At 35.2% G+C, this 24,150-nt stretch overlaps 1 protein-coding gene across 1 annotated transcript in view; it reads right to left on the reverse strand.

The window, feature by feature from the left end:
• Positions 1-13,434: 13,434 nt before the first annotated feature.
• ITGA8 (integrin subunit alpha 8) overlaps positions 13,435-24,150 on the reverse strand; it is a 209,487-nt gene continuing 198,771 nt past the window's right edge. The window contains exons 29-30 of the mRNA XM_052000132.1: positions 19,902-20,024; positions 13,435-17,106 (exon numbers count right to left, since the gene is read on the reverse strand). Of these exons, the coding sequence (XP_051856092.1) occupies positions 17,020-17,106; positions 19,902-20,024 (210 nt within the window). The 3' untranslated portion in view covers positions 13,435-17,019. The remainder of the gene's footprint in view (positions 17,107-19,901; positions 20,025-24,150) is intronic.

The following is a 24,150-nucleotide window of genomic DNA, read 5'->3' on the forward strand; positions in this document are numbered from 1 at the left end:
TTTGGTTTTAGCTGAGACTTGCAGAAAGCTGGGAGGCTGAGGAAAGGAGGATGAGTATTCTAGGTATGGGAGATAGCCAGCAAAAATAAAATCAGGGAAAAGAGTGTCTTGCTTGGAACAGCAGGATGTCAGTATCTCTAGACTTCAGATTACACGAGGGAGGGAGAATGGTGTTGGGAGACTGAAAAAATAGCTAGGAGCCTTGGAAGTCAAAGGGAGGTTTTTTATATTTGAATCTAGAGGTAATAAGTTTTCATGGGATTTGACTGAATAGGAGGGATAATTTAATCCCAGCTGGAGTTTAAGAAAATTACTTTGGCTATTAAATGGAGGATGAACTGGAATGAGGAGAGATGAACCAGGGGAACCAGGCTGTGCAGAGTGAAGCAGTGAGGGTCTGTAAGATGATTGTGTAGAGTCAGGTGGGAGATGAAAGTCTATAACAGGAAATGTTGTGAAGGTGGAATTACTGAGACTTGGCTATTGATGAGATATAGTTAAGGGAGAGCCTGAAGCATCAAGTATAACACCTGTGATCAAGAAGGAATAGCATGTTAAAGAGATGTATCTTATGCAAAAACAATGGATATGGGATCATAGGATCATAGTTTTAGAACTAGAAGAGACCTTAAAAGTCATTGATTCCAAAATCTTTATTTTACAGATGAGAAAATGAAGTCTAAGAAGGTTATCCAGCCAATAAATGCAAAACAGAATTCAAAGGCAGGTTTTCTTGATCCCAAATTGTAGGTTGTATCTATTATGTCACGCTGCCTCTCTAAGAGAACTTAATTTGTACAGGCTGAAGCTCATTTACTATAAGCCATCTTCCAAATTTTTCCATTGTGTTGGAAGTTTATTATAACCATTAAAAAAAGGTATCCTTGAAACTCTGGCTCTTCTGTGTAACCAAAAGTACAAATTTGAGAGATGAGAGGCCCAGTCTTTGGTCAATGAATTGGGATAAGTTAAGTGGCCCTCATGGGAAACTAAAGCATGACCCAGGTCTCAGGTCTGTACTCCTTCCCTCTTTTGATCCCCTCTAACTCTTTGAATCGCTCTTATGGTACTTATTACTTCTTTATTTATTGCATGTCTTATCTTTTCTATAAGACTATTAACTCTGTAGGATAACTCCTTTTTTATCTACATATCTCCAACAGGATGTGACTTAGGGCACCTCATGTGCTGATTTCCAAGCACTGCTGAGCTCATAAACTCAGATCCTTTGGCACCATGAACAAATGTCTCTAAATGGGACTTCCCTTATCATGAGGTTCTGATCAGTGTTAAGAACCAGAGGCCAAATGACTAATCCCTGCCAGGGCATATTTCTTTAATACATCTCAGCGTATTACCACTTGAAAGAAGCACTGTGTTGGTCAGTCGTTCGCTATTTATTATGACTTGAGTAGGAAGAGAAGAATGAATTGTATTTCATTTAGGAAATTGCACTATTCTTTCTTTTCTTTTCTTTTTTTTTTTTTTTGGCTGAGGCAATTGGGATTAAGTGACTTGCCCAGGATCACACAGCTGGGAAGCATTAAGTGTTTGAGATCAAATTTGAACTCAGATCCTCCTGACTTCAGGGCTGGTGCTCTATCCACTGCTCCACTAGCTGCCCTACACTACTCTTTAAAACCACAAGATCCTTCTGGAAATAAAGATACATCTTTTTAACTCCAATACTCTTACTAGTGATGTTCTGTGTCTGTAAGTCATGGAACACTACAGTCTTCAAAGGTGAAGGGTTGATCGTCACTACTGCCATCTCTATTGCAATCTCCTTTGCCAAAGGGTAATTGTGGGATACATAATGGGTATTACTGGTGGTTAAACATTATAAACAAGAAATTACATGGGAGAAGTGTCAAAGAGTGTTATCAAAGTATGATTGGGAAACAGGATGGACTAGTCGCATAGTGAGAGTGAAAGATAAATGACAGAGAGTTCTATTTATATTCATCCAATGTCAGGAGAACTTGAGGAAGCCATCTAATATGTTGAGTGCATTTTTATGACAGATTTATAGAAGGAAAAATGGTTGAAAACTGCCCAGGATAGGTGAGCATTGACACATATAGTATTGTAGATTTAGGGCTAAAATGAATTTTAGAGGGTACTATGTATAACTCCCTCTTTTTATTGTTTTATTTTTTTCTGGTTATACATGTATATTAACTTTTTAAATAGATATTTCTTTATGAATTATGTTGAGAGAAAAATCAGAACCAAGGAGAAAAAAAAACCAGAAAAAAACAAGTGAACATAGCATGTGTTGATTTACATTCAATCTCCATAGTTCTCTTTCTGGATGCAGATGGCATTTTCTATCCAAAGTTTATTGGAATTGCCTTGTATAACTCCCTTTTTTTTAATCAGATGAGGAAACTGAAGCACACAGAGATTAAGAGACTTTTCCAGGGTTATCAACTAATGTTCAAAGCAGGATTCAAATTTAGCTTCGACTCCAAGTTCTTCAATCCATTATGCCATTTAACTGGCCCTGTGGATTGTCATCTGGGTCTTTGGCACATTGCCACATTGACAAAATCACTTCCACTTCAGTATTTTAATTCAATTTATCACTCAGCAGCAGCAATTGTCTATCCATTAGACTTAAACATATTTAACTTTGAAAAGGAACATCCAAGAGAGTGAGTGGGGAATCACCAGTCTCCAGCTTAACTTTCTAGATTTATTGTATTTTATTTGATTTTACACAATTCATGTTCCAAGAAAACTAAGCTGATTGCTGTCCCTTGTATGTGACATCCCATCTCCTATCCTACTCAGAATAAAAAGACTTCTTTCTTCAAGGCTGTATTTTTCAAGGACCACCATATTGGTATTATGGTATAGTCAGGATGAAACAGAAAGTACTGTGGCTTTATCCATTTATAGCAATGGGAGAAATCACTAGGAATTATAGACATCTCCATTCTACTCCCAATCCCATGATTCCTCCAGAAGCTTTATAGCCATGTCTTTGAGCATGCTTGTTCCTGTGCTCATTCATATCCTTCAGACAATAGACTAACTGGTTAAGGTCTTTAGAAAAAAAGGTATTTATGAAAAAAAAAGTAGCTGCCTCTTCTTTTCTAGGTCTTATAATCTGCTCTGTCTCTATGCCCTTCAAATCCTTAGTACCTGTCTTTTGACCTACTGATAAAACTATTCATACTCTCCTGAACTCTTAACCCACATATATGAATCCTCTCCTTCAAGTAGAGTGTGGACTTTATCTGTATCCCCAGGCTTAGCACAATATTTGAACATAGCATGTGTTGAATAATGTGTAATAAGCAAATATTATTACTTATATAGTATATTACTTATATAGTAAGTGCTTAATAAATACTTATTCATCCATTTATACATTCATTTTCACTATATAAAGCATTTTAAAAGAAATTATCTCTCCTTCAAAAAAATTTTAATGACTTAAAATTATAGCTGACATTTATGCAGCACTTTGAGGATTATGAAGCACTTTATATATATATATGTATTTATATATGTATATATATATACATGTATTTATATATGTATGTATATAAAATCTCATTTAAGTTTCTTAAGAACTCTGTGAAGTAGGTTTCTAATTACATCCATTTGACAGGGGAGCATATCAACTAGCTCATCTGTTATACCCTGTTGCTCCTTAGTTTTAAGCCTCTCAGTAAGCCAGGTGACTCTATGAATGAAAAATGGGGTTGAAGTGATCTTGTTCATCATTGAAAATAGTAGATATTAAAGATTTTCAATATTATTATGAGGCCAGATCTAAAACATGACAACTATTTTAATACTGATTTTTTTCTTGATGCAAAATTTTCTTTTTGTTTCTTATACTTCAATGATCTATTTCTAAAAAACGATAAAAACTTGTTTGCTACTAACATTACATATGTATGCTGCTAGATTATTTGACGACTGAAATTGTAACTTTTTCTCTAATTTAATTGGAAATTGTTTTTTTCCCATCAGCTCTGGAGAAGTGTCTAAAAGAAAAGTTTGTGTGCATCTTTTTAACTAGAGTTACTTTCAGACACTGAGTCATATATTCATATTTCAGAAGAAATAGAATTCTGTCTTACATTTAAATAGAAACTCTTTGCATTTGAAGAGCAATTTTGTGTGTTGGAATTTTCCTTTCATATCATTCATGTGGTTACAGGGACTCATGAAAGGGAAGAAAAGCAAAGAATGCAAATTTGAAGGCAATTTAAAGGACGGAGTCAAGTGATTACAGAGCTACCAACTCTGGTGAGTCTCACCATACTGGGATGAGTTCACACTGACTTATGAGATTGACTGGCTCGCCATCTGTCCAATCAAAGCAAGGATACGATGGGCCAAGCCCACCTATACTTCGATCAAAGTGAACATTTCTGCCCAGTGTGCAGAACATGGAATCCCACAGTGGGCTCTCTGAACACTTCTAATAAAGCTTTGAAAATGAGGCGTGAAACATAACCCAGAATCCCAGTAGATTCTCCTACCCCTTCATTAATAGCCTCTTAGTAGATGGATTTAAGAAGCATATTTAGGGCAGAAAATGGCTTACAGGAATGAGTAGCTCATTAATTTTCTTTTCTGGAAACATATTGTCTCCGTTTCCAAACTTGAACCACCACCACTTGAGCACATTCTTGAGCAAAAACAAAATGGCTGCTCAGGAGAAGCTGCCACATTACTCACATTCCAGCTGTTCCTTGTAGCCGCAGTACTTAACTCTCTCCAGATGTAACCCTTCACTCCTCCTCCCTCTTAATAATTTTTGTCTTGGAGTAAAACAAAACTGAGGGGGAGGTTTTTATCCCTGTGTAAAGGCAAAGGCAGGAAGGCAAATGCTTTGAACAGTTACATTAATACTATGTAATAAGCAAAGTATGAATTTTGTCCTTTTGAAATATGGTTGAGTGAAAAATCTTTGAGAAACCTATAGTATTGAAATCAGTAAAACTTGCTTCTTCTGTCACTGAGAGATCTGGATTTTTCCTTATTTGGAATTTTTGCTAGCTCAGAACAAAAGGAAAGCCTTGTTTTTGCAGGAAGAAAGATCAATTTAACCGTAATGACTGCTTCAACAGATCTGGTGGAAGTGATAGTAGAAGGATGGAGGCAGTAGAGCAGATAGATGTAGAAGAATTGGAAAGAAGGATTAAGAAATCTTAGGATAGTCCCTTCAAAAGTCAATAATATGTATGTATAATCAGAAATCGCTCTCTTGTTGCCCACCAAGTTTTTGAAACTGGTATGTACACTTGGCTGGGTGGAGACCCCATTTTGAGATTTGTAGACCAGATTATCAAGAGAAACCATTCATTATTTCTTCCTGTTCACTCTGGTCCCTTGACAAAGAATTCAGCATAGAAATTCCAGACTTTTTCAATGGCCTTCCAGATGTCATGAGTGAATAATCTCACAGATGCTTCCCATTTGAATTTTCTGAATCTTTTACCTGAATGGCCATAACAAATGATATATTGCACCCTAAGAGTATTTACCCAGTGAATTTACCCAGGAGAAGCTGCCACATTACTCATAGTGTGGGGGAAAGCATATTGTCAAGTACTATCATTTCTTAGACTGTCATGATATCATTAGATTTGGGAATAGATGACGTGGGTTTGAATCTCAGCTCTGCTACCTATTACTGTGAGCTTGGTCAAAAACCCTCTAAATCTTCATTTTTCACTGTAAAATACAGAGTTTGGATCAGAGGATCTTTGTCCACTTTAGCTCTGATTCTGTGATCCTATAAACAACAAATAAAGTTCTTGAATGAGTGATTCAATAGTAGAAGACATTAATTTAAGACTGCTGACTTTTTCAATTCAGTCTAATGTTAGTTGTTCCAAAAATGCCTATGGCAGCTAGATGGCACAGTAAATAGAACGTTGGAATCTGGAGTCAAGAAAGAAGATTCACCTTCATGAATTCAATTCTGGTCTCAGACACTTACTAGCTGGATGATTTTGGGCAAATCACAACTCTCTTTCCTCATCAGTAAAATGAACTAGAGGAGGAAATGTCAAACCCAAATGGGGTGATCAAAAATCAGACATGTCTCAAAAGACTGAATAACAACAATCCAATATGCCTATGAAGCAAATCATTATCTTCCTCATTTTACCAATAAAGAAACATGAACTCTGCAAGAGAAATTGACTTAAGGTCAGACAACAAATCATTGTGAAGTCAATTTTGGCTTCTAAACTCTAAGGTTTCATCTTAGTTGATAAGAGATGGAACTTTACAGTTTAATATATTCAGTTCAGTAAAATAAATACTGTATAGATAGCAATTATAATGAACAAGAATGGCCCTACAGAGGACCTGATGAAATGCTTTCTCCTCCTTTACAGAGATGGGAACTAAGGGGATGGAATAATGCATGGGCTCTCAGATACAATGTGTCCGTTGGTTTTACTGATTTATTTTTTCTTTTGCATTTTGAAGAGATTGGTTTGTGAATCTTGAAAAATTAAATAAAGGTAAATAATTCGAATGGGTATGCACATAGGATCATGGATTTAGAGTGAAGGATACACAGAGGTCATTCAATTAGGGCTTCTTAAATATTTTCCTCTTGAGACTCCTTTTCACCCAGGAAATTTGTACACAATCCTAGGTTTACAGGCATATAAAATAGGTTTACAAATCAAATATTTGCTGATAATCATAATTTTGCAACCCCCACATTTGGTTATGTGACCCACATGAGGTCAGAACACACAGTTTAAGAAGCTTTGATTTAACCCAAGCATCTCATTTTAAAAATAAGAACATGCCCAAGGTTATACAAATTGTAAGTGGGTAAAACCAGGGTTTGATGGTAGATCCTTTAGTTCCCAAGTCCTATAAGCTTTCTACCATTCCATATCAATGATTACATTAATGAAGTACAAATGAAACATGGATTTGTGAGATTGATAACTTGTGTTTATGTGTGTGTATGTGTAGACATAATTCATTTATTGTAAGGGAAAGTACTGGTGACAGTTCCAAAAGACTAGTTCCCAGTTGATCGATGTCATTATCACCAGAATCCTTGTAGAAATTTACAAAATGGTTTTTTTTAAGGAAATAACATTCATTTGGAGGTTAAATCTTAAAAAATTTGCAATTTTTAGTTGCATTACTTTTTGTTATTTATATTGATGCATATAATATATATTGTCATATTTATACATATATAAATAAATATCCTTTTGTTTATTTCTATCATAAATATATACACACAACTCTTCAGTTTTCAATATCCATATGCATATATATTTCATACAGAGATATATGCTTATGTAATGCAAGACAAAAAAAAATGCCTCATGTACCCAAAGTACTTTCTCAGACACTGAAAGCTACAAGTCATAATGGATACAACACTGGACCTGGAGATAAGAAGTCTGGAGTTCAAAATCTGACTTCAGATACTTATTAGCTGTGTGACTCCAGGCAAATTACTTTCACCTCTGTCTGTCTTTGTTCCTTATCTGTAAAATGGGGATAATAACAGCACCTCTCTCCTGGGGTTGTTGTGAGAATGAAATCAGTTAATATTTGTAATATGCTTCGCCATATATGTACAAGTGATTATTATTCTTAGAGATATGAAGTAAAAAAATGACCAGTCTTTTTCTGCAAGGAGTTGGCTTTTTATTTGGGTAGTGTGGGTGTGAGCAGGGAAATTACACTTTTGTAGATTTGTATAGTTAGGGAATAGGACCATAGGAGTATTTATCTGTAGCTGGATTTTCAAAAGTTTGCTAGTCCAATTTCATTGTACAAATGGAAAAAACTGAGGTCCAGAGATGTGTAATATCCAATATTTCACAGATATTAAATGGCAGAACCAGGATTCAAAATCAGGTTCAACAACCAAAAGTTCATCACTCTTTCCACCGGACTAAACCATGAGTAATCATAACAAAGCTGGAATATACAAGAACTATGGTATATAGTAACCTGAAAAGAGCTATGTTCTTGGATTCAAATTCTGTCTGCTACTTATTAACCTTGTGACTGGGGAAAGCATTTAACTTCTTGTACTCCCAATTGCCCTGCATGTAAAATATAGTATTTGCATCTCCCAAAGGGCAATGCCCAGATGCATGGAGGGAATAAATAGGCTGTAACATTATCCATGATGAAATACAAAAAGCATAATAAAAGATATGGTAAAGGCATGCTAGGCTATTTCTGCACGAGATCTCTGTGTTGTGTGGCTATTTATGGAATGGCAAGATTTAGAGGAAAACCCCCATAACTCCTGACAAGGGGACAGGAACAAGAGTCACATAGGATGAGAAGGCATGTGGATGGATCACTCTTGGATGGAATGCTCACATTAATGAAATCTCAGATCCACTGAATCATAGGAAAACTTTTTACTTTCCAGAGTTGTTCTGAGACTCAAGTGAGATAAATGAGGGCAAAAATGCTGTAATCTTGAAGCACTGTATACAGAGAGGCTATTATTTTTGACAGTTTGAGAGAACAATTTGTATTTCAAGTAGAGCTCGAATTACACACATACATTCATTGATGGTAATCCAACTAGCAGACCAAGTTATCAAGTCTAGAATTAAATTGGAGTTCAATTTCTTAGGGTTAATCTTTCATTACCTATGGTTTCCAAGAGGTGAAATAATAAAACATAGCATTATTCTATACAGCAATAAGGTCATTAAAAGGCAATTACTTGGAGACATGGCAGAGCAGGAGGAAGGGGTGGTTAATGCCCTAAGTGAAAGAGAATCTTTTTAGATTTTGTGATTCCGCAATTTCAAAATTCTCTGTTTGGTCTCTGGGATTCAGTCCAGTGGGCTGGGGTGGGATCAGGGCAAGGCGGGGAGGAAAACCACTTTATATGTTCCATTAATTCTCAAAACTGTTGTGAAAGCAACTGGGCTCCCACAGATCTCAAACCCTGAGGCTTTGAGACTCATCTCTGATCAAGGGAGATGACTACATGATTCAGCTACCAGAGTCAATGATTTTGAGTGATTAAAACAACTTAGACAAATAGTTTTGTCTTCATTTTCCAATTGGCAAAAAGAGAAGAAATCAAAACATCCCTTCCACAGCTTCAACAGAAAAATACATGGTGATAGATATAGGATGAATATTCTCAGGTCACAGAATTCTAGATTTGGAAGGACTTCAATGACATTCTAGTTAAATCTTTTTTCAGAACTGCTCATCCACTTTTGGGGTCCACTTGATTCATTCAACTTTCACCTCCATGAAGTTATAGGATGCACAGTCATCACACCCTGGTAAAACTGTCTCTACAAACAGGCTAAACCTGGTGGAAGATACTCAACAGTCCTCAAAACCCAGTGAATTAGGGGAAAATGTATCCCAAGCATGTGAAGACTTCCCCCCTGTGAAATGGGCAGATGAGATCAACTTGTTTTAATGGTCTTGAAGGTGGCTGAAATAGGCATTGTAGAATGTTTAGAGTTTAGTCAGACCTCAAAGACAAAAAGATCATCTACTGCATCCTGAGTCATTGCTAATTGTTTTGACTTTTGTCTTGCTACTCAACTTCAATGGAAGAGAGAATGAGGCTGACCATTTTGCACAACTCTCACTCACTTAAATTTAATTCATGTACAAATCAAAACATCATTCTTTGATGTTATTGATCCTTTTTGAAAATTAAGTATGAACAACAGTTCAATCCCTATTTGAAAGAATTATTCACATACATATTTCATTAGTGAATATCCATCTGCACTAGTATATTCTAAATCTAGTGAAGGAACTGGCTCTTTAGGTTTTTGTCTAACTCCTAGATTGTCCCTTGATTGTTTTCTTGCCTCCAGTTTGGCACATTGATATCCTCCCCCTCCCTCCCCAATTTATATTTAGTCCTGAAATTTTTTCTATTGACCTGAAAGAGATAAAGGTCTGTGGAAGCAACAGTTTATTTTTAGAAGACCATTTAGGTATTGGGTGAGAGACTGGTGCATCATTGGTACTGGATGATATAGGAGAATAAATAATTTTAATTCTAATTTGTTTTAATAGCTGAGAGAATTGGGTTAGGATATGGTCATGTATTTAGAGATTGTTTGACTGAGCTCACAACAATTGGGAATTTACCCATCCATGGTTTCCTATGGATTCGGCTGTTGTGGTTTCTAGACAAGGTTTAGTCCTGGGTGCTCTGGTCATTAATAATAGCTCCATTTACTTTAAACTCATTGATTACCTGATTAACACATTTTACTTCAGCATCTTAAGGATAATATTACTTAAAGTAAAAATTATGGCTCACAACTTTTAAATTAAGACTTATAGGCTATAACTCATTCCAAAGTAAGGAAAAAGAGTAGAATACTCAATATGCAAAATGAATCAGGTATGGGACAAATAGTTTATGAAAAGGAATGCTAGGAATAAAAGAATCAAAGTATACATTAATAGAATGATTGCAACATAATTTAATAACAACTTATAACTATGGTTATGATTATTTGTGAGCCTTATTTAGGACTCATGAGGACATAAAGCAGTTTTGAAATATGAATACTTGGGCAATTTGCATTTCACTTCATCTGGATGCTATTCAAATAGTCAAACTCAATCATCTTTCCAGTAGCTGTTTTCTCGGACATATTTCTGCTTCTTTGGTAACTGTGACCAACTACTCTGGTGAATGTTCCTCTAATACTTTCAGATCCTTGGAACTTTTGAACTTATAATCATATCTAACTAAGAAAGGAAACATAATAGAGAGAGGAGTTTCCAGGGAATGAGGCACAAGTTCACATATTTGCAGCCTCCATCAAGCATTTATTAAGTCCTTATTATGTCAAAAATTGTTTCAAATGATGGTGACAAAAAGTAAAACAAAAACAGTTTTTGCTCTTAAAGAGTTCATGTTTTGAGGGAGGCTGTATCAAGCAAATAGCAATGTAGATAAAACAGTGGAAATAGAGAGGAATCTCAGAGGCATTAAGGATGATGGTGGAAATGGCCTCTTGCTGTAGGTGGAATTTGAGCTGAGTTCTGATGGAATTGAAGTAATTCAGGAGACAGAAATGAGGAAAAGACTATTTCAGGCATGGGAGACAGACAGTGCCAATGTGTGCAGTCAGGAGATGCGGTATTGCTTGTGAGGAATACAAGAAGGCCATCATGGCTGAATCATAAAGTAAATGGAAGAGAGAAAAGTATAAGAAAATAGGAAATGGAAGAAGAGGGCAGATTGGGAGGGTTTTAAATGCCCAACAGAGCATGTTCTATTTGATCTGGAGTGGGAGGGATGGGAGTGGAGGGGAATAGGGAAGCAGTAATAGTGAGCCACTGGAGTTTTTGGAGAAAGACCTGTGCTTTAGGAAAACCACTGATGGCTGAATGGAGGATGGGTTTGATTGGGGAGAGAAATGAAATAGGTAGACCAAGCAATAGGGTAGTTTAATAGTCTATACATGAGGTGATAAAGGCATGCATCAAAGGCATGACTTATGTGAGTGGAGGGAAAGGAATACATACAAAAGATCCTGTGAAAGTAGAATTGATAAGATCTGGCAACAGACTGGATATATAGAGTGATTTTGAGAAGCTGAGGATGATACTAAGGTTGTTCCTGGGTAATTGGGAAGATAGTGGTGCTCTTAAAAACAAAAGGGAAATTCAGAAGCAAGATAGGGTTTGGAGTAGAAAGAGAATGAGTTCTGTTAATAGACAAATGTTGATGGAACATGAAGTTTGAGATGATCAAGAGGAAGTTAGTCATGTGAGACTGGAACTCAGGAAAAAGATTAGGGATGGATCTGGTAATCATCCATGTCAAATGGGTAATTGAACATATGGGACCTGATGTGATCATGGCTAAGTAGAAAGAGAAAGCCCAACATAGAACTTTGGGAGATACAAGTTGTAAACATAATTTTGATATGGTGAAGAAGACCAGGAAGGAACAATCAGACATGACTGAAGAAGGAAAACCAGGAGAGAACATTATCAGAAAAACCTAATCTCTTCCCTTAGACTGTGAGCTCTTGGTATCAAAGACTGTGCTGTTTTTTTTTTCCTTTTCTTTGCATCCCAGCATTTAGGAAAGTGCCTAACACATAGGGAGTGCTTATTACACATTTGTTGATTTGTCTAGAAGGTAATCAAAGGTGTCAAAGGCTAGACAGTGCAAATAGGAAGTAAACTCTTAAAAAGGACTTTATCAGATTTGGCGATTAAGAAATACTTGGCAACTTTAAAGAAATCAGCTTCAGTTGAATGATAAAGTCTAAAGTCAGATTTAAGAGAGAAGAGATACAATTAAGAAGAAACAGAAACACAGATTGACTTTCTCAGGGATTTGGTATGAGATGCTGATCTCTAGTAGGAATAGTTCCACTTTTTATTCTACCATTAGGTAAATGCTGATGTCAAAGTCTAAAACTGGAATGGTTCATTTCTATAATTTAGAAAAATATCACCAATATCATCAAATTTTAAAAAGAGCAATTTGCTGAAGACTTAACTTTCAGTACAACAGAGCTCATAATCAAAATAAGCAACAGCCTAGAGACATTAAGAACTTTCCCACGATGATGTTGCAGCAGAGTGCCTACAACGGTAAATTCAAGACATTTTTAATTGTCAAGAGATGCAAGTATGTGACTCTATTTCCATATGGATCATTATCAACCATCATAAATAACAAAGAATTTACTCATAAACAATTCCAAAAGGCAGTGCATCAGGCAGATGGTATGTAAGGGGGTAGAGATTAAAAGTAATAAGCATGGTCATACTTTTTGTACTCTTGCAGTTCCGTACTCGCTGTTGTCTTAAGCCTTTGTAGGGTTTATGGTTTTGCTCTATTTCTAAATGGTATCCCATCCATCACAATACTTTATAATACCTCATGCAAAGAAAGCAACAATTTAATTGTAATTGGCATTCAAAAGGCCATTTTGGAATTGAAGATTAGCTCCCAGAAGGTGATATGGATTATATATAATAATCAGTACACATGAATATTTAATTGTGTGACATTTAATAAGTCTTTGAGGGATTTCAACAAGTCCTAGTTCTAGCCAATTAGTCTGAGAACGGTTCTTTGAGAACTTCCTTAATTGACATGCTTTCTCTTGGATTGCTTTTGAGCAAAAGAACTCTACCAATGATGGAAGCTTAAATCTAGCCTGAAGTCTAGTGGGTTTCCAACTGATTTTTCAATGGTCTCCAAGATCAACAAGCATGTTGGTACATTTTGTGTTACGTTTCTGTAAAAGTTGATGGACCATTGGGCTATCTCCTGGAGGTGGGGATGCATAATATGTCGGCCTATATTTCAGGCTTAATAAACATGAAATCTCCCCAATGAAGGCATAAAAACAGAAATACAAAATGTGTGTCACGTGTAAAAGTTGTTTGCTGCATGTGAAACAAAGCACATCAAACATGTCATTTGTCTTTCACCTGGTATTTTATTTGTGACAAAGTAAATAGGTACATGGAAACCTCAGCCAATATACACATAACTATTTAACAGTGACTTCATTGTTTCAATGGCAACATAGTGTTGCGCAATGTTTTGCAAACTATCCAATTTTCATGTTTATGGGCTTTCCAAAGTTTATAAAACTTAATATGCCCATTTTTGTGCCTTCAAATTAGCTGCAAGAGTGAAAAGATGTATGAAAATTATAATATGCAAGCATGTTATGGATTTTCAAGCCACTGACATTGCTATAATAAAGAAAAAAATATTTACTGCTCTAATATTTTGTGTAGGAAATGAATGCTCAGTAAATACTATTCTGGGCTGATTCACCTTGCTTCATTTTGTTTGATTGTCTTTTTCTATGACATCTTTACATTACTACACTAGAAGTGGTAGATGGGGATCATGTATACCCATGAGGCTATTCTGTGGTCTATTCCTTAGGAGACAGAACATTTCAACAAGATCATCTGCCAATTCAAAACTTTCCATTTTTCTCTAAATAGAGATAGCCCACAGCAAAGTCAGTGTCCTTCTACTTCTCTTTATGAGCACTTTTTTCCTATCCTGGCAGTCTGCCATCTTCCAGGACATCTTCAATCACAAAATCATAGATTGTTAGAAAATCAGAAGAGTTGGGTTAAGTCCTTGTTGATCCATTAATTATATAAGTGATTTGGGGTAATTTATCTGAATTAGTTTCTTCATCAGTAAAACAGTGACAAAATATGCATAGCTTCCCTCATAGAGTAGTTGTAAGAGTCAAAAGAGATAAGTCATTGCCTTTTGTAAACTTTGAAGCTCTTATTATTATTATTGCTTAGTCACAGAGTCTCCTCATTTTGCAGATGAAATGAATAAAACTCAAACAGGCTGAATGTCTTAGCTCGTGCCATCCTGTGCCAACACTTTATTCTTAGCTATCCGATATATCTTCCAAGGTGTTACTCATCCCAGCATCTACATTTTCAGAAGGGTCCTTGGAGACAGAAAACCTTTTTGTACTTGAAAGCAATGTATCTAGAGTGGAATTCCAGGCACCTGGGGAGGTTTACTTTTGCATTCACATGACATAGGAGCCCCTATTTGTAGAAGGCATTTTTTTTCAAAGAAAATCCCTTTAAAATAGACTCTGATACCATAATTGACACCTAAAATCCTGTAGGGGATGATGATTTGAAAGCCTAAAACTCCTTAACACCATTGTAATTGTGATCCACAAACAATGGAAACTAAAGTTGACTTCTTGACAGGAGAACACTCCAGATGACTACCATGGGAAAGTTGCATCTACAAGGCAGGAGAAATATGAAATAAACCTTTTGCTCAAAGTAACAGTGCATTACTCCATATGTTTCTCAATTGGTTTCTAATGAAATTTTACAGCTGCAGCCAAAAGGCTTCCTGCCAGGCTGAGGAATGATTTTTTTTTAAATTTAGTATCTGCAACTTTGGCTCATCTTTCAAATAAAGTATGATTGTTCAAACTGTGATATAATTTTTCCAACTGTATTGAAGGTTTTTTGTTATACCTGTTTCATCAGTATGTTTCAAAAGGTTTCTTCTTCATATATAAAACAAAAATTAATGCCAGTGTAAACATGCTACAAATACATATGTATATAAAGTATTGCACATAAAATTTGTATTTCTTAAAAGTGATATTTCATTATAATAAAAATAATACAAAATTGTGCAGATGATGTGAATTAATTTGGCTGGTTAATCCTAGTTTATCAATGACAGTATTATATACAATGATATAGAATATTTATATGTAGGTTTTTAAAAGTCAAGTTTTTTGTGGGCATTCAATTCAAAATGAATATAGGAAAAATGTTTAATAAAACAGTTCTTTGATACTAGAAGCTATCCTGGCTAACTTCAAAAGTAAACAGCAAAAAGCACATAGAATTTGGAGATGCAACTGAGAAAATATAAGTTCTCAAAATTTTTTCAAGAGACACTTTTCTTCCTATACCAGGTCTGTATTATTTTATTCTTCTCTTTTATTCATGGCTGATACATGTTTTCTATGTGTTGATAATACAAACTGGTAGGAAAAGTAGATATTTAAATAAAAAAATATTGTTGCAGCTTCAAAACTTTCCTTAAATATACAGAAATACTTGGCTTATGAGGGCTGTTCCTTTTCCCTCTTTAGTATTTCTTGCCAGTGATGTGAATCTCATAATAATGAAATTCACTTTACTATTGAAATAGCATTGTGGGCATTTTAACATTGCTTACTATCAAGTTAGTAAAAAAAAAAAAATTTAACCAGAGTAAAAAATTCTTCACTGAAATCTTACTATGATGCTTTTTCCTGGCATAGAAGTGAATTTTGTTTCTCAAGGGCTACTGAATAGTAGAATTTGAGCTCTAATAGGTTTGGTCAAACTAAAAAGGCTTTCTGTACACAAGTGTACACTTTGTGTACACATGGATGGTGTTGGAATCATCCTAGGGCTTACTAAGCACAAAAAGGCTCATTATTGGGATGCTGGTCATCTACTGAGGAACATTTTCACCTTAGCAACTCGAGAACATATTCTTTGAAAGCAGAGTTATTATTTGAGTAGTTGGAGGTGATTCCACACCAAAGGAAAGAATTTTTGAAATGTTGATGTATTACTATAATTTAAACACACACACACACATTCACACAAAATGAAGAGAGTTTTTGGGAGTATTGTGACATAGGATGAACTGATGTAACTGACAACATAAGGGGAAAAAAATTAAAAAAAAACATTTGCAGCATATGGTGATATTCATTTAGGCAGCCTTGAATCCTTGGATGGTGGGTGTAAAGTGAATGCCAACAGGTACAAGATGCAGTATTATGTTTAACTGAATCTTATTCTCTTTGTTCTTAAATTTTGCATTCATTCTGCAACTTTTCTAAAGAATCATTTTTTGCTGGAACACCATTTTTGCAAAATGTACTTTTCTTCTTTGTGTACTGAGCAAATGATTTTCAAAAATGGGTAATGACATCCTGTCTGGGTCCTCTGACATTCCAGATGTCAAACTACAGAGGTGGAAAAAAATAAATACTCACTACCCCCACTTAGTTTCTTTGTAGCATTAAAAAGTACTTTCACAGTACCAACAACATATTGCTTGTCTCCCTGAGCCACAGTTTCAGAAGCAATGTTTCTTTTTCATAGGGAGGTGTCAAATATTCTGTTTGATACAGTAGTGTTTAAAGGAGTGTGCACTAGTTCACTTTCTAGATTCTACAGCAACTCGGGAATTTTATCCTTGCATTTTAAGTTGGGTTTATCTAGAAAGCAATTTAAGCCATCTCGCGCAGTCTTAAGTATCTAATAAATCTAGAACAGGAACAAAACAACAACAAAACTCTTCCCAATAATGGTTCTGTTTTGATGAAGGTCCTTTCCCAAAAGATTATACTCATTGCACAGCGAGTTCCCAAAGTACTGCAGAATTCAAATGGCATCAACATGGTGCCCACTGGTTCCATAGTGACTGGCTTTAGTTTTTCTTCTGCATTGAGTTGGTAGGTTTTTAAAAATCTTTTTTCATGCATCAGGAACCTTGTCATTTGTTAATTGCTCTCTGTCAGCCATATCATCCTGGGGAGGTCTTGCTCGGTCAAAGAATCCACACTACCAAAAAAAAAGACAAACAGATATATAGACAAATGTTTTTCTAAACTTAAAAAAAGAATACATTCTCCATTGAAAGTACAGTCCTATGTACCAAAGACTGTCTGGTAGTAGGGATCTGTAGGAATCAGCTATTACTAGTGTGTCAAAATCATTGTTGGGGAGTATTTCCACTTCAGAAATCAGCAAATGCTACAAATCAGGGCTTAATTTATTGGTTTTTTTATTTTTGATTGTCTAGACTTTAAAAAGTGATAGAAAAGATTAATAATGGATATTAAATGTAAAAGTGTTTTTTTTTTTTTTGGAGAGCTGATTGTTAAATATGTATTAGAATAGATCCACTTGGGAGTGCCTTAAATACGTATAAAAATTTTCCATTTAAGTTATTTTATATATATATGTGTATATATATATAATATATATGCATATATACCTATATGCACATGTAATTTTTTTTTGGACCAGCCCATGATTTTATCAGTAGGGGAAGCAATCAGGGAATTACTCTCTTTTCTAATATAGATAAAAATTAAGAGTGCCAAGGCTCTATTCACTGTATCACCTAGCTATTCCTGATCAATACCTTCTCTGCAGCTTTTAATCTCAGATCAGGGGTTCTAAACATTTTTATGTACCCTATACCTCTCTGTCAGTCTGGACTTAGACATTGTTTTTTGTGTAATGCTTTTTAAATACTTGAAAAAAATGCTAAATGCCATAGGTTAATGAAAAGAAAGACGTTTTTTCCCTGATCAAGTTCATGAAACCTTTGGAAGGTTATTACCCTTGTCTTAGATATTGCTTGGGGGCACTAAGAGGTAGTGACTTGCTCAGGATCACACAGTCAGTATGAGTTAGACCTACAACTTGGACCAAACATTTTGACTTCAAGGTCTGCCCTCTATCCACTTCTCCATATATATGCATATATATGAAATCACATTTAATATATTATATATACATATAAATTATTGATCACTGATTTTTTGCTTAGAGGGAATCAATCTCCCTTGGAACCAGTTGTTGGATAGGCTTTAGGCTCTCACCTCCACCTATATTTCAAGATATAAAGGGAATAATTTGGCTTGTTATCTTAGCCATAGACTTTGAGTGTTGGAAGAGACTATCTTGATTATCTAGCCCAAACTTTTTCTTTCTTTTTTTTAAAGTAAGTTAAGCTTAAAAACATAAAATAAGCTGCCTAAGATCATATTATCTATAGAAAGTAGCCAGGATGAATCTGAACTCAGGGCGTCAGACCTCTTGGATCTTTCCCACTACAAATCACACAGCAATCTAGTGGTAGGAGATGGTTTGCAACTATATGCATTGAATTTCCAAACACTGTCTTTTTCAGGAGACTATATTCACTTCTATAGAAAGATTCAAGGGTCTTTCATAGTGGGAATCCAAATTTTTAATGACAGGATTATAAATTTCTTGTTTCTCCATTTTAGTAGCTTAGTTCACTTAGTTTGGCTTCTAACTAGAGCCTTCTTTTTTCTTTTCTTCTTATGTATATTTATATGGAATCTCCTGTCAGTTATCTTAATCTAATGCTCAATTTCTGGAAATATTATTGTCCTTAAGTACAATAGGAAGACTATTTCCACATGTTTGAAAAAAACCCACTTGTGTTATAGACATAGAGACATAAGAAATATTGTTCTTTAAGATAGTGAATTGTTTTGCTCTTTTTTGTATCTTGGTGGAATTTTTTTTGAGGGGAGGACTCCTTTTTGACAAACTCAAAAGTTCACAGTATGTAAGAAATGAGCTGTCCATAGACAATAAACATAAGACATTTATTAGGGTTTTGGGGAATGGTAGTAGTGGTGAAGAATCTAGTCATTTTATCAGTCTCTGACAGGCAGGAGAGAAGCCATTATTCAGATCAAGATCATATGGAGATATTGTCCCCTTTCACTAAAGCAAAGACGCTCACAGACTTATTTTATTTTATTTTATTTTATTTTATTTTATTTTATTTTATTTTAAAAGAGAACGTGTTGTGTTTGTAAGGTATCTAGAACAGACAGAAATCAGCTGTGACGTGCTTCGCATTAGTTATTGCCATAGTAGTGGTGTTTGTGATGGAGTTTCTATTTTGGAAAGTAAATTAAGACAGAACTTGGCATGGATGCAAGCTGTCTTGCCAAAAATTAGTTCCTATTGTAGGCCACTGGAGTAAACTATGATAAAACATACACAAGAAGGGAAATTTGAGATTGCTTAATAGTGACACAGGTTAAAAGTATCTGAAGTTTTAAAAAAACATCATTTGCAGTTGGAAGAGTGTTACTAAATTTGTAACCTTGTTGGCTTAACTGACATTCAAAGGATCATATCCAAATTGGCCCGTTCTGAAGGCAGCTGTTTAATGAGCTTTAAAGCATTAGGAATAGTATCGTGTCAACAGAAAAGCAAGGACCCAGGTAAATTACCCAAGAAAACGTCTTTGCTAGGACGTCAACACCCTCAGTGCTCCAGAAGGGAGATGCCTGGTCTTGGATAATGGAGCCAAGTTCTCTCACAATTCATTTACAAGTAAATTCCCAACATGAAAGCAGGCCCTAAACCACAGCAGTCTTCTTAAATATCAGTTCCATAGGCATCTTAAATTTGCCAAAGCTAACAAGATATGTGATAAATGCTCCTTTTATGCTCCTCTGAAGAGTTAAAGATCACGAGTCCAAGATTAAAGAATCACTGTCTATCTAAATTCTTTTTGACAGTTTCACTACCCCATAGACCAAAGGAAGGGTCAAGAATGATAAAAACCAAAGACTTACCTTCCATAAAGCTAAGGTCAAAAGGGTGAGGACCAGTAATCCAAGAAGTATGGCTAATATGATAACCCACAATGGAATTGAGAAGGAGACATTCGGAGTTGCCCAGATGACTGATGTTCTAATCTGAAATGAAAAGTGAGACAAATACACTTTAATTTGAAAATGAATTCACCCAAGGATGTAGGGATCAGCCAACAATGTCAGGGAAGGATCACAGGCCCAAATGAAACAGTGGGATAACGTGTGAGCTGGTCTTTCCAAAGAATAAGAAGTGTAAAAAGCCAGATCAGGAATGACTGTGGCTACTTTGTTATCCCCATTAGGAGAAAGAGCAAACTTTCAATTGTTTATTATCAATCACCATTGAGGCATTGCCCAAATGAAACAGTGGGATAACGTGTGAGCTGGTCTTTCCAAAGAATAAGAAGTGTAAAAAGCCAGATCAGGAATGACTGTGGCTACTTTGTTATCCCCATTAGGAGAAAGAGCAAACTTTCAATTGTTTACTATCAATCACCATTGAGGCATTAGAATGAACCCATATTTCTGGGATTGCTGGATAATGAATGAGACTACAGAGCAGAAACTGTCTAATTCATTTTTAGGTATTACTTCCTTCTGAACTGGACCAAAGATTTCATGGGACCATGGAATTGCCAGGGTTCAGTTTCACAATTGCGATGACAAGGTCTGTATCCTACATAGAATAAGAGCCTTTCTTGGGAAAACATCTGGATTCCTTCAATGTGTCCTACAATAAAGGAATGGAATGTTGAATATCAGTCAAAATCTTCTTGTCTCTCATATTTGGTAGCTGTGAATTTGATTTCAATTTCTGGGAAAATTCTAGGACAGATACTTAAAGGGATATTTGATAATAGCTAGATAGAAAAATGATTATAAAGAGCCAGCCATTTATGAAGATTAGATCTCGCCAGACTTATCTCATTTTCTTTTTTTAATATCGCTAAATTAGTAGAAGAGGAGAATATTTAGAGAATACTATGTTAGTTGGAACAAAGGTTCTTAGCCTGTGGTCTGTGGATAGATTTTTAGGGTATCTGTGAACTTTTTTAAAAAGTATTTTGTAACTATATTACCATATGCTTGTTTTTCTTTGAAACCTTATATACTTTACACAAATTATTCTGAGAAGGATCCTATAAATTTTACCAGCTTGCCAAAAGGTCAAGAATCAATGACTTTAATTTTTAGCAAAAATAAAAGCCTCTCATATTATTCTAGTCAAGGAGACAGGAGATTTAGTTTTTTTTTTTTTTTTTTTTTTTATTATTAAATTTTTTTATTTAATAATTACATTATATTTACACTCATTTCTGTTCCGATTTTTTTTCCCCTCCCTCCCTCCACCCCCTCCCCTAGATGGCAAGCAGTCCTTTATATGTTGGATATGTTGCAGTATATCCTAGATACAATATATGTTTGCAGAACCGAACAGTTCTCTTGTTGCATAGGGAGAATTGGATTCAGAAGGTATAAATAATCCGGGAAGAGAAACAAAGATGCAGATAGTTCACATTCGTTTCCCAGTGTTCTTTCTTTGGGTGTAGCTGCTTTTGTCCCTCATTTATCAATTGAAACTCAGGTCTCTTTGTCAAAGAAATCCACTTCCATCAAAATATGTCCTCATACAATATCGTTGTCGAAGTGTATAATGATCTCCTGGTTCTGCTCATTTCACTTAGCATCAGTTCATGTAGGTCTCTCCAAGCCTCTCTGTATTCATCCTGCTGGTCATTTCTTACAGAACAATAATATTCCATAACATTCATATACCACAATTTACCCAGCCATTCTCCAATTGATGGGCATCCATTCATTTTCCAGTTTCTAGCCACTACAAACAGGGCTGCTACAAACATTTTGGCACATACAGGTCCCTTTCCCTTCTTTAGTATTTCTTTGGGATATAAGCCCAATAGAAACACTGCTGGATCAAAGGATATGCACATTTTGATAATTTTTTGGGCATAATTCCAGATTGCTCTCCAGAATGGTTGGATTCGTTCACAACTCCACCAACAATGCATTAGTGTCCCAGTTTTCCCGCATCCCCTCCAACATTCATCATTATTTTTTCCTGTCATCTTAGCCAATCTGACAGGTGTGTAGTGGTATCTCAGAGTTGTCTTAATTTGCATTTCTCTGATCAATAATGATTTGGAACACTCTTTCATATGAGTGGTAATAGTTTCAATCTCATCCTCTGAAAATTGTCTGTTCATATCCTTTGACCATTTATCAATTGGAGAATGGCTTGATTTCTTATAAATTTGAGTCAGTTCTCTATATATTTTGGAAATGAGGCCTTTATCAGAACCTTTAACTGTGAAAATGTTTTCCCAGTTTGTCGCTTCCCTTCTAATCTTGTTTGCATTAGTTTTATTTGTACAAAGGCTTTTTAATTTGATGTAATCGAAATTTTCTATTCTGTGATCAGTAATGGTCTCTAGTTCATCTTTGGTCACAAATTTCTTTCTCCTCCACAAGTCTGAGAGATAAACTATTCTATGTTCCTCTAATTTATTTATAGTCTCGTTCTTTATGCCTAGGTCATAGACCCATTTTGATCTTATCTTGGTATATGGTGTTAAGTGTGGGTCCATGCCTAATTTCTGCCATACTAATTTCCAATTATCCCAGCAGTTTTTATCAAATAATGAATTCTTTTCCCAGAAGTTAGGGGCTTTGGGTTTGTCAAACACTAGATTGCTATAGTTGACTATTCTGTCTTGTGAGCCTAGCCTTTTCCACTGATCCACTAATCTATTTCTTAGCCAATACCAAATGGTTTTGGTGACTGCTGCTTTATAATATAATTTTAGATCAGGTACAGCTAGGCCACCTTCATTTGATTTTTTTTTCATTAATTCCCTTGAGATTCTCGACTTTTTATTGTTCCATATGAATTTTGTTGTTATTTTTTCTAGATCAATAAAATATTTTCTTGGAAGTCTGATTGGTATAGCACTAAATAAATAGATTAGTTTAGGGAGTATTGTCATCTTTATTATGTTCGCTCGGCCGATCCAAGAGCACTTAATATTTTTCCAATTATTTAAGTCTGACTTTATTTGTGTGGAGACTTTTTTATAATTTTGCTCATATAATTCCTGACTTTCCTTTGGTAGATAGATTCCCAAATATTTTATGGTATCAACAGTTATTCTGAATGGAATTTCTCTTTGTATCTCTTGCTGTTGGGTTTTGTTGGTGATGTATAAAAATGCTGAGGATTTATGGGGATTTATTTTGTAGCCAGCTACTTTGCTAAAATTATGAATTATTTCCAATAGCTTTTTGGTAGAATCTCTGGGGTTCTCTAGGTATACCATCATATCATCTGCAAAGAGTGATAGTTTGGTTTCCTCATTGCCTACTCTAATTCCTTTTATATCTTTCTCGACTCTTATTGCCGAGGCTAGTGTTTCTAATACGATATTAAATAATAATGGTGATAGTGGGCAACCTTGCTTCACTCCAGATCTTACTGGGAAAGGTTCCAGTTTTTCCCCATTGCATATGATGCTTACTGATGGTTTTAAATATATGCTCCTGACTATTTTAAGGAAAAGTCCGTTTATTCCTATGCTCTCAAGTGTTTTTATTAGGAATGGATGTTGGATTTTATCAAATGCTTTTTCTGCATCTATTGAGATGATCATGTGGTTTTTGTTTGTTTGGTTATTGATATAGTCAATTATGTTAATAGTTTTCCTAATATTGAACCAGCCCTGCATTCCTGGTATAAATCCTACTTGGTCATAGTGTATTATCCTGGTGACAATTTTCTGTAATCTTTTTGCTAATATTTTATTTAAGATTTTAGCATCAATATTCATTAGGGAGATTGGTCTATAATTTTCTTTCTCTGTTTTCAGCCTACCTGGTTTAGGTATCAGTACCATATCTGTGTCATAAAAGGAGTTTGGTAGGACTCCTTCAATCCCTATTTTTTCAAATAGTTTATATAACATTGGAGTTAATTGTTCTTTAAATGTTTGGTAGAATTCACATGTAAATCCATCTGGTCCTGGGGATTTTTTCTTAGGGAGTTGATTGATAGTTTGTTCTATTTCTTTTTCTGAGATGGGACTGTTTAGGATATTTACTTCTTCCTCTGTTAGTTTGGGCAAGCTGTATTTTTGGAGGTATTTTTCTATTTCATTTAAGTTGTCGAATTTATTGGCATAAAGTTGGGCAAAGTAACTCCTAATTATTGCTCTAA

This window comes from Antechinus flavipes, chromosome 5, assembly GCF_016432865.1.
Source record: "Antechinus flavipes isolate AdamAnt ecotype Samford, QLD, Australia chromosome 5, AdamAnt_v2, whole genome shotgun sequence".
In the NCBI taxonomy this organism is placed as follows: domain Eukaryota; kingdom Metazoa; phylum Chordata; class Mammalia; order Dasyuromorphia; family Dasyuridae; genus Antechinus; species Antechinus flavipes.